This window comes from Vanellus vanellus (genome assembly GCF_965231255.1).
Source record: "Vanellus vanellus genome assembly, contig: HAP1_SCAFFOLD_896, whole genome shotgun sequence".
In the NCBI taxonomy this organism is placed as follows: domain Eukaryota; kingdom Metazoa; phylum Chordata; class Aves; order Charadriiformes; family Charadriidae; genus Vanellus; species Vanellus vanellus.
In genome coordinates this window covers 56351-67218 of record NW_028128906.1, presented here as the reverse complement: position 1 = coordinate 67218, position 10868 = coordinate 56351, and the positions used below count along the sequence as shown (strand labels likewise).

The following is a 10868-nucleotide window of genomic DNA, read 5'->3' as shown; positions in this document are numbered from 1 at the left end:
TGAGCCAACTACACACTTACCAGTGCGTAGGACCAGAGAGTTTGCATCCAAGGGTGTTTTTTTTCACCAGGAGGTGCTGGTCTGTGATGATCCCAGCAAGAAAGGCACTCAGCCTCCATAAGGGACCTTTGAAACTGTTCTGACATCTACCCAGAGAAGCCTCCAGGTTCATGAGCAGGTTCCCATGAAGAACCGTAAGTATCCTGGCATTCAGTGGCCAGGCAAAGCAACAGGGTGCCAACAGTCTGGAGGATCTTGGGATGACTTCTTAACACAGCTGCCAGGTGGGCCAGGAAGGGTGGTGCTCACCTAGCCCAGGTACTGGCCAACATGGAAGAGCTGGTCAGGATGTGATCAACAGTGTCAGCCCTGGCTGTCGTGACCAGGAAATAGTGGTGTCCCAGGTGCCAAAGAGGAGTGAGGAAGGCCAGCAGCGGAGCACAGATGGGCGGGCTCCAGAGAAGACGACTTTGATGTGTGTGGGAGACTGATACAAGCGGTGCCCTGGGAAGCAGCTCTGAAGGGTGAAGGAGCTCAGGGAATCTCATAGGCCTTACAGGACAGCATCCTCCAAGGGCAGGAAGGATCTCTCTGAATAGCCATGAAGAGAAACATCCCTCTGAGGAGGCTGCTGGTGTAAAGTGAGTGAGCGCCAGGGCCAAAAGGCAGCAGGCAGGAGGTGGAAGCAGGGGGCAGCTGCCAAGGAGGAACTGAGAAGCCTTGGCCCAGCATGGAGGGAGGGTGTCAAAGCCAAAGCTGCCATGGGCTGGAGCGTTGCAGTGCTGGGGAGCAAAAGCCCAATGAGCTGATGCAGGCTTGGAGGGTCATGGGGAATGAGTCAGCCTCTGCCAGGAGGCCTGTGACAAGTGGGCACTGCAGAGGTTTGCATCTTGAATGCATGCCTCAGCCTAGGAGAGGGGGGGTGCCTCCTGCAAGGGATGGTGCGGGGTCTGTGCCAGTCCATCCATATGGCTCTGGATGGTGCCGACTCTACTTGAAGTCATTCCTCTAAGCCAAACGCATTGGCATTAATGCCAAAGGGGCTAGTTAAAATCAAACATGTTATTCCCTTTGTCTCTCTGCTTTGACATCTTTTCACTTTGACTGCACTCCCAAAATCTCTTTAATGAGCCACATCAGACCTGAAGACTAAAGGAAAATTATGCCCCAACTTGGTTCCTTCGGGTGGTTTTTTTTGTGGGAATGAGCCCTCTGGTGCCGAGTTCCTGAACTGCAGCTCCTGAAAGGCTGACCAAGCTTCTGGAGAAGCAGCAAACCTGGAGGTTTCTGAGGGTGTTGGCAGGCCCTGCTGACGTCCCTCACTGAAGAGACCATGGAGGGAATGAGCAGGCAAAGCACCTGTCTCTGGGGACTGGTAAAGCAGGAAGTCGAAGGCACTTGGTACAGGAGGAAATTTAAATGTGAAGACCCCTGTGAAAACCCTTGATGTGCTTTACCAAGCAGAATGGTCAAGCCCAGAGCCCCAGCCCCTGGGAAGGGGTATCCTTGGCCTCTTAAAATACTCTGGTCACTTTGTGGGGGCAATGCAATGTGGGAATGTGTAACACCAGGTGCAGATCAGCAGTAGCGCACGTCCCAGGCTCTGTGGAGGGCAGGTGAGGAGAAAAAATGCACTGGAGCTGTCAGAATCTGGTGTCCTCTCGTGGCACACAGTGGAAGAGACAGAAGCCATAGCTGAGCAGACAAGGCTCTCAGTTCTGTTTGGGTGTCAAAGCCCCACCAAGGTCCTTGGCCGTCCCCACCACAGCTACACACTCCTACTCCTGTGCCTGCTTCCTTCCTGCCAGCACTGGGGTTTTCTGGGGCTATGCCAATGCCTGTGATTTCCCGACAATGCATGTGGATTCTTCAGTCATGATGACCTTCCAAAATGTATCACAGCAGCCCTCTTGTGACATTGGGCTGCTCTCCCAACATCTTTAGATTCATCCCATCTGGTCCAATGGACTACTAAGGGTTGACCTTAGCTAAGTATCCCCAGACTTGATCTCCATCCACTGCTGGGTTTTGCATGGGGTTTTGCCTCTTAGGCACATGGAACTGGGAGGCCTTGCTGGTGAAGAAGGAGGAGAGAAGAGAACAGAGAAAAACTTGGATCTACACATGCTCTTAGCGAATTCGGCAGTGGTCACACACGATGTTCAATTCTTCTTTCAAAGTTCCTGGAGTAGTAACAGCTCATCCTTATGCCCTTGAACTTCCGTGCAAGTGTCAGCTCTATAGGACCTGTGGCTTTTCTAAAACCAACCGTATTTCTGAATTCTTCCTTTGTTTTAACACATGCCTCCTCATCTCACATGCTTCATTTTCTCTATAGAGCTTCCCCATGAATTTTCTGTTTCCCCAAGCTCCTCTCCTGACAGCTGGGCTTGTTTTTTTCTGACTATTGGTATGACTACACTCTCATACTTGACACATGCTGTCCTTGCAGATGAGGTATACTGAGCTCTGCTGCCCTTCTGTGCTGCTCACATGTGCTCCCCGACTAAAAGTCACAAGATGAGGCCAAAGGCTGCTCCTCTGAGGTCTAGCATCTACATTCTTCTATTCTCCTTCCCTCTGGGGGGACAGGCCCCACTATTTCATGGACATGATAGCCAAAACTGACATTCTTTAGACGTCCATGTCCAGCTCTACCTTCATGGAAATTAACAGATGCAGATGAGCATTACCATTGTTGGCCGATCTGGCAGCTGTGCTATAAAGACTGGGGTCCTCAGCTGTGTCTTGACCAATATTCTCGAGAAGCCTCCAGGACAGTTTGCATGCAGTTGTGGTCCCCTTCCAGTGAATGCCAGGGCAATTAAAGTTGACAGGGTGATGTAAATAGGTTTGTTGTCTCCCACCACAATGTAACCCTTACCAGTCTCTTTTCTGACCCTTACTGGTTCACCCAGTTTATTTATCACCTAGAGGAGCTCCACAAATCTAAGCAGGTCCTTCACCCTGAGGGCAAGCCTCTCTCAAAATTTCTGGCCTCCTGATCATCCTGCACCCACCCATCACAGCACCCCAGTCATGGGAGATGTCCAAACACCCCTCAGCTCTTCTTCCCTCCAAGTGGAATGAAGAGATGGCACACACAGCTCCAGCCCCTCCTCTCTGTGCCCAGGCTGAAGACCTTGGGGCATGGCTGGGCTGCGGCACCTGAGCTGTGGCACACTTGGGCTGAGAGCAGACTCACAAGACCTGCTTCCAAGGCCCCAAGACCTCAGTTGCGCAAAGGATTTGCTTCAGAGCAGAGACATGCTGGAGTGGATGGCAAAGGGCAGTGTGAAGAGGAACTGAGGTGCACACAAAGGGAGCAAACTCTGTGGTGGAGATGAAGCTGGTCTGAGGAAGAACAAGATGGTGTTGAAAATGTCCTTGGTGTGAACATGCTGTGATTCAGGCCCACTGTGAAAATCATTGGCCTGATCCATGATTCTATCATCAAGGGGATGGCTAAACAATTCAGGAGAGAAGAACCAGCATAGTTTGAGAGTGAAGGAGCATGAGAGGAGACCCTGGTGTGATGTGCTTGCTGTTCAGGCGCTGCCCAGTTTCTCTGGAGAGAGAAAGGGACAGAGCTTGTGCCAGTGCAGGGGTGGGACTCAGTCAGTGGCCCAAAGGCACCCACTCTGTCTGAGATGCTCTGGGTGATGGCTGTCACACAGCCAGGCTGGATGGGGACGGGGTTCCTGTACAGGACCTCGGCTGTCCCTGTCAGGCACATGCAGTTGTGCTGGAGAGCCCTGGCACCTCCCCTACCACTACAGCCCTGAATTTGTAAACTAAATTGAGGTTCAGCTGCCCTGAATTAGGTCAGGCAATGAAGGGATGCACGTGAGACACCTGCCATTCTACTCCAGGGACATGTGGAAAAGACAACTGATGGAGAAGAGAGAAACTTAACTCTGCCTGTGCCGCACGACTCCATTTGGTCAGCTGAATCCCTCTATGGGCTGCCCTGGGCAGAAGGAAGAGTTACAGGGGCACTTGTCCTCCACGTGGACACCTTCTGTCATTGAAGTTGGCCAAAGGGATTTCCCCCCAGCCTCCACCAAGATGCCCCCAGATGCTGCCCTGTCTCTCTGAACTGCTCCAATAGAGCTTGCAGTTCCCAACATGCCTCTTGGTCACCTCTGGCACCACAGATGTCCCCAGGTGTCTGTGTCCGAACATCTTCCTCCTGCCCTCCCTCTCCACTCATTCACAAGTGAGCTGAGACCAGGAGCTCTCATGCAGGAGCTGCTCTTGTGCCCATGTGAAGTGAGGCCAGAGGAATGCCACCTGCTGGGGGTTTGTGGTGGGCATGGGATGGAGCTAACTCCTCTTGTAGCCCCAGGGACTACAAACCCAGGCTGAGAAGCCTCCATTGACTCAGCTGAATCCCTTCCCTCCAAAGAAGAAAAGGAGATTGCTCCCTGGCATTATCCTGCTGTCATGTCTAATACTAAAACAAAACAGTTACTCTTAGACTTAAATTTGCAACAGCTAGAAATAAGTCTCTCTCCACATCTAAGGGTGGGAACACGAGGGACTCCTTCAGGCTGTTTACCAGTAGGTTCCCCTGGAGCCCCAGGGACACCTCCAGGGAGCCCAGAGGGGACAGAGAGAGTGCCACCGTGGGCTGGTCCTCTGCTGCTGAGCTGGGCCGGGCTGCTGGGCCGGAGGGAGCTCCTGGCAAGCGGGCAGCGCTGCAGAGAGACAGCTCTGCCCAGGAGCAGGGCTGGGGGCACTGCCTGCAGGCAGCGAGAGGAGACTTGCGAGGCAGAGAGAGCTTAAAGGCAGTTGGGAGTGGGGGGTGCTGAGAGCTCAATGGGGCAGAAATCTTCACCGCCCTCTGCGTGGTAAGTCTCGGGGTGCCGGGCAATGCAGCTCCAGTTCCTGGAGGGATCTCCTCAAGCTGGTCCATCTGAGAGCTGCTGGGCTCTGTCAGGAGGACTCTCTCAGTTTCTGTGCTGTAGAGGAGGAGGATGTGCTCCAGAGCAGGGCTTCCCTGCTGCCCGGTGAGAGGGACAGGGCCCGAGGGCTGCCTTCTGCTGGGGATGGTTGTGGAGGTGTGCGTAGGGGTGTGCAGGCAGGGGTGGGCAGGGCTGTCCTTGCCAGCAGGGTCCTTACACCCCAGGGGCTGTGTGCCGGGGCAGGGACTCTGCCAGGGTCAGCTCTGCGCCTGCCCGGGGAGCTCCCACGGAGCTTCTGTGGGGAGAAGCAGTGGGTGGAAGGAGTGACTGCCAGCAAGGCAGATGCCTTCTGTTGCTGAGATGGACCTGTGTGGGTCAGGGCTGCTCCAGATCCCCATCACCCCCAGGACATTTGCAGAGGGCCCGTTTTGAAGAAGGACATCGAGGCACCTTTCCCCTGAAAGGGAACAAGTCTGTGCTGTGGGATTTCTCCTCTCGGGTGCTGGGTGGGCAGTGGGAGGTGGGAAAGGATTTCTCCTTTGTGGAGAAGGCACAGAGACCCTCGTTCTCAACAGCACTTCCCTGAACCCCTCCTGAGCCCCCACACACCCAGAGATGCCCCCGGACAGCGCTGTGCTGCCAGGAGGGGTCTGCAGGGCAGAGCTGAGCACACAGCGGGTGGGATGGGCTCTGGGGCACTGGCAGGGAGGAGACCCGGGGGCAGAGAAGCAGCTCCAGGCAGGGGCAGCTCCTGGCAGCCCAGACACAGGCAGGGACAGAGAGGGAGCTGCTGCCAGAAGTGCCCAGGCAGGGGTGATCCTGGCACCTCCGGCCACCCCCTGACCTTCAGACAACTTCTCGGCAGGAAGCCTCTGCTCTTCTCTCCCGCCTGCCCCACAGCCAAAGGGTCCAGAGCCCAAGATGCCTTCTCAGCAGCTGCACCTCCAGTCAAGGAGATGTGTGTGTGTCCTACAAGTGATGCACAACATAAAAGCAAGTGCCATGCAGTGTCTCTGTCTGGAGACAATGTCACTGAGGAGAAGGCTTCACTGCACGCCTGCCTGACTCCCTCTCCTCGCTTCATTTTTTCAGAGAACATACGTGTTTCTCCTTGTTTCCCCACCCCTCTGTTGAACTCTGCATCTAAGGAGTTTGGGAGGGGGTGCGGGTCAGCTTCTCTTCTGCCTCTGACTCTGCCTCTGACTCGTGCCCCAGAGGTGCCCTCATGGAAAGTTGGTGTCGAGGCAGTATTTTACCCGATAAGGGAGAGTGTCACTGAGTTTGTGGGGTTGGGAATGAGCTGGGTCATTCCTCATTCAGCTGTGGGAGGGGGATTTCTGTGAGGAATGGCATTGGGATTTCCTCAGAGAAGTCTCTCCCAGTTTGTCACTGCCTTTTCCTCCTTGGACAGGTCCCCCTGCCCAGAGGCAGCAAATGTCCAACAGCAGCTCCATCACCCACTTCCTCCTCCTGGCATTCGCAGACACACGGGAGCTGCAGCTCTTGACCTTCGGGCTCTTCCTGGGCATCTACCTGGCTGCCCTCCTGGGAAACGGCCTCATCATCACCGCCATCACCTGCGACCACCGCCTCCACACCCCCATGTACTTCTTCCTCCTCAACCTCTCTGTTCTTGACCTGGGCTCCATCTCTACCACTCTACCCAAAGCCATGGCAAACTCCCTCTGGAACACCAGGGCCATCTCCTATGCAGGATGTGCTGTCCAGCTCTTTTTCTTTCTCATTTTTACTTCAGCTGAGTATTCTCTCCTCACCATCATGGCCTATGACCGCTACGTTTCCATCTGCCATCCCCTGCACTACGGGACCCTCCTGGGCAGCAGAGCTTGTGTCCACATGGCAGCAGCTGCCTGGGCCAGTGGGTTTCTCAATTCTTTCCTGCACACGGCCAATACATTTTCACTGTCCCTCTGCCAGGGCAATGCCGTGGACCAGTTCTTCTGTGAAGTCCCCCACATCCTCAAGCTCTCCTGCTCACACTCCTACCTCAGGGAAGTTGGGCTGATTGTGGTTAGTGCCTGTTTAGCATTTGTGTGTTTTGTTTTCATTCTGCTGTCCTATGTGCAGATCCTGAGGGCGGTGCTGAGGATCCCCTCTGAGCAGGGACGGCACAAAGCCTTTTCCACATGCTTCCCTCACCTGGCCGTGGTCTCCCTCTTTATCACCACTGGAGTGTTTGCACATCTGAAGCCCCCCTCCATCTCCTCCCCATCTCTCGACCTGGTGGTGGCAGTGTTGTACTCGGTGGTGCCTCCAGCAGTGAACCCCTTCATCTACAGCATGAGGAACCAGGAGCTCAAGGATGCCCTGTGGAAACAGGCCCAATGGACGCTGTTTCACCGACAATAACCTGCCGCCCCTTCTCCGCACATTGCCCAGAGTTGATCTTAGACCACGAGCCTGAATTTTTCTCTTGTGATAATCCTGCTTATTGATATTTTTCTGGGTTTATACTACTTTTTTTGAGGCTTGATCCTACTGGGTCTGACCCTTGCACAACACTGAGTCAGATGTAGCTGGTCAGATAACAGCTCTTAAATGAAATGGGATGTCCCAGGTAAAATAGGGAGAAAAGGGAGAAACAGAAATAAAAGACATGGGCTGAGATAAATATTGTTTAAAAGAACAGTAACAGAAAAGATATTATTACTACTACTACTACTAATAATAATAATAATAAAATATAGTGATGCAACACAAATTGCTGACACTTCCCAATGATTAACTACCCAGCCTGTCCGGAGATGTGATCACCGATCCCTGCCCCTCTGCTAACTCCCATTTATATACTGAGCATGACATCTATGGGATGGAATATTCCTTTGGCCAGCATGTTTTGTCTGTGGCCCCCCACCTTCCACAGGAAGTTGAAAAAGTCCGTGACAATATAAGCATCACTCAGCAACAACTAAAACAATATGTGTTAGCAATGTTATTCTCAAAGTCAATCCAAAACAGAGCAGCTACCAGGAAGGATATTAACTCTATCCCAGGCAAAACCAGGACAGCGTCCGCCCCTTATTCTATACCATCTACCTCATGCCCAGGTCTTACACTTTTCCATAAATCACCACCATTTTCCTGTCTTTCATATATGTATATATGCACACAGATATCATTCCCTTAGTCCATGGCCCATCCCACTGAAATGTCCCTTGAGTTCATTTAGTCCATGACTTTGGGCTCCGTCTCTTGTAACTGTCTTTCCCGGCAGGAGACGTGATGTGTGGTGTTGACTTGTTGCGTGCTGCATCTGGAGCTCGCAGCTGGTGTAGCTGGCATGGCCCATGCCCATCATCTGTGGGTTGAAGATGTCGATCTCAAGACAATTCCCGGGTGCCAGTTGCTGCAGCCACTTCTGGTTCCATCACTTCTGCACTTTGCTCAGTTTCATCAAAGTTCATTCTTCATTAATTTAGGTCACTCTCACTGTAATACCATAGGTAGAGCATATAGTGGTAATTTAGCAATAAATATCATATCATTTGATTCATTGGCCATTCTCACCAAAATCAAATCCCCTTGAGGAACACATTGATCATCCCCATCCTCCCGCATCACCCACCAAGTGCACTCAGGGCCTTTAAAATAAAGAAATCCAACAGATAATTTTGCCTTTGCCTGTGTCAGGAATATCCCAGACTGTCTTCCTGAACATATTCAAATCCTCAAATGTTACCTAACCAGGTGGCCTTTGCCAAATGTGTATCCCGACTTTTGAAGGTCCCACCACCCATGGCTCTCAGTGTAGTTTATAGCAGTCCGTTGTATTGTTTCATTTTCCCAGAGGCTCGTGCATGGTAGGGGATGTGATACACCCGCCCAATGCCATGCTCTTTGGCCCAGGTGTCTATGAGGCTGTTTTGGAAATGAGTCCCACTGTCTGACTCAAATCTCTCTGGGGTGCCATGTCGCCATCAGACTTGCTTTTCAAGGCCCACGATAGTTGTTCAGGGCGGTGGCATGGGGCAGAGGGTGTGTTTCCAGCCATCCGGTGTTTGCTTCCACCGTTGTGAGCACGTGGTGCTTGTCTTGGCGGGTTTGAGGGAGTGTGATAGAACCAATCTGCCAGGCCTCCCCGTATTGATATTTCAGCCAACGTCCTCCATATCAAAGAAGCTTTAACCGCTTGGCTTGCTTAAATGCAGCACACCTTTCACATTCGTGGATAACCTGTGCAATAGTGAACGTGATCAAGTCCACCCCCTGGTCACGAGCCCATCTATATGTCGCATCTCTTCCTTGATGGCTTGAGGCGTCATGGGCCCACCAAGCTATGAATAGTTCACCCTTACGTTGCCAGTCCATGTCCACCTGAGCCACTTCAACCTTAGCAGCCTGATCCACCTGCTGGTTGTTTTGATGTTCCTCAGTGGCCTGACCCTTGGGTACGTGGTCATCTACATGATGTACTTTCACAACCAGATTCTCTATCCGGGCAGCAATGTCTTGCCACAGTTCAGCAGCCCAGATGGGTCTACCTCTGCACTGCCAGTTGCTCTGCTCCCACTGCTGTAACCACTCCCACAGAGCATTTGCCACCACCCATGAATCAATATAGAGGTAAAGCACCAGCTGCACGGGGGCTCACAGCCGGTCCCGGGTCACCCCTGCGCCTGTGATTTCACTTTGGGGCACATTCCAGAGCCACCAGACAGGCAGGGGTTGGGAGACGATATTGGAGGGAGGGCACAGACAAAGCGCTGTAGCACCTCCAGGAGAAGCACTTTCCACTGCCACAGGCTGTGACGTGGGCGATAGCTTGGCTCCCAGCGACACTCATCCTCACCCAGGGAGAGGAAGAGGAGTGCTGTGCTTTGCACCGCCTTCAGTGAGCTTTGCCTGGAGGAGAGACTCTGTGATGGGTGGCATTGAGTTCAGTGCTCACAAGAACATCCTCTGTAGCTGCAGTCAATGCTTCAGGTCAGTGCTTGGAACAAGAGGGGATGGGGACACACAGCATTTCCCAGGCTGTGTCACGCTGCCTTAGTGTCTCTCCAGCGCTTCCCTCGGCACTGAACCTCTTTTCCAGCACTTCCCCATAGTCCTGGTGCCTCCCTGGACACCGGAATTCATCCCCAACCCAAGATCTCACAGCAGCACTGGAAGCGGTGTCTGACGAACCCCCCGATGCGGTGCAGGGCTGGAGCGTGGCCAGCCGGGCTTGTCTGCCGTGGGGCGGGAGGTGTTCCTTCCCCACACAGCGCCATTCTCTGGTGGTCTTGTTGAAGCAAGGAGGGCACTGGCCCTGTGGCTCTCTGTGCACAGCCGGAGGCGGTGACTCCTTGTTAAAACAACCGGCTCGTAACACATGAATTAATAAGCCCCACGGCCTCCCAGCGTGGCTACTGTGTGTGCCCAAATTGGTGCCCCAGGAAGGAGGCACAGGGGATAATAGGGTCCGGGTTTAATGCAGCAAAGATGCTTTTTCCCCCAGCACTGCTTTGCTTTTTTCAGGGCTTTGTTTTCCACCCGCTGGAGCAATGCCGGGAACAATGTCTATAAAATCCCCGGCACTTCACCTGAAATGATGCAGCTCATTACCAAGTACGCCTACACCGGCACAGTACCGGTCACGGCCGACAATGTTGAACGTTTGCTGATAGCAGCCGACCAGTTCAACGTCATGGGCATCGTCAGACTGTGCTGCGAGTTCTTAAAGTCCCAGCTGTGCTTGGAGAACTGCGTTGGCATCTGGAGATTCACCGAGTATTACTACTGCCTTTATTATTGACTTTATTATTGACCTGCGAGAAGACGCCCATGCTTTCATCCCCCATCACTTGGAGGGGGTGACCAGGGTGTCGAGAGAGTTTCTGCAGCATTCCGTCAAAGACCTCCTGTGTGTCATGCAGAAGGAGCAGCTCCGTGGGAAAGAAGAGGCCGTGTTTAAGGCTGTTCTGCAATGGATGGCTCACGACCCACAGAACAGGAGGCAGC

General features: G+C 53.1%; 1 protein-coding gene across 1 annotated transcript; it reads left to right on the top strand.

Moving 5' to 3' along the window:
• Positions 1-6341: 6341 nt before the first annotated feature.
• On the top strand, positions 6342-7277 carry LOC309683823 (olfactory receptor 14I1-like; the record flags this gene model as incomplete). The annotated part of the gene is made up of 1 exon (XM_082499826.1): positions 6342-7277. The coding sequence occupies one exon, from the start codon at positions 6342-6344 to the stop codon at positions 7275-7277; it is 936 nt and encodes a 311-aa protein (XP_082355952.1).
• Between the last annotated feature and the right edge of the window lie 3591 nt (positions 7278-10868).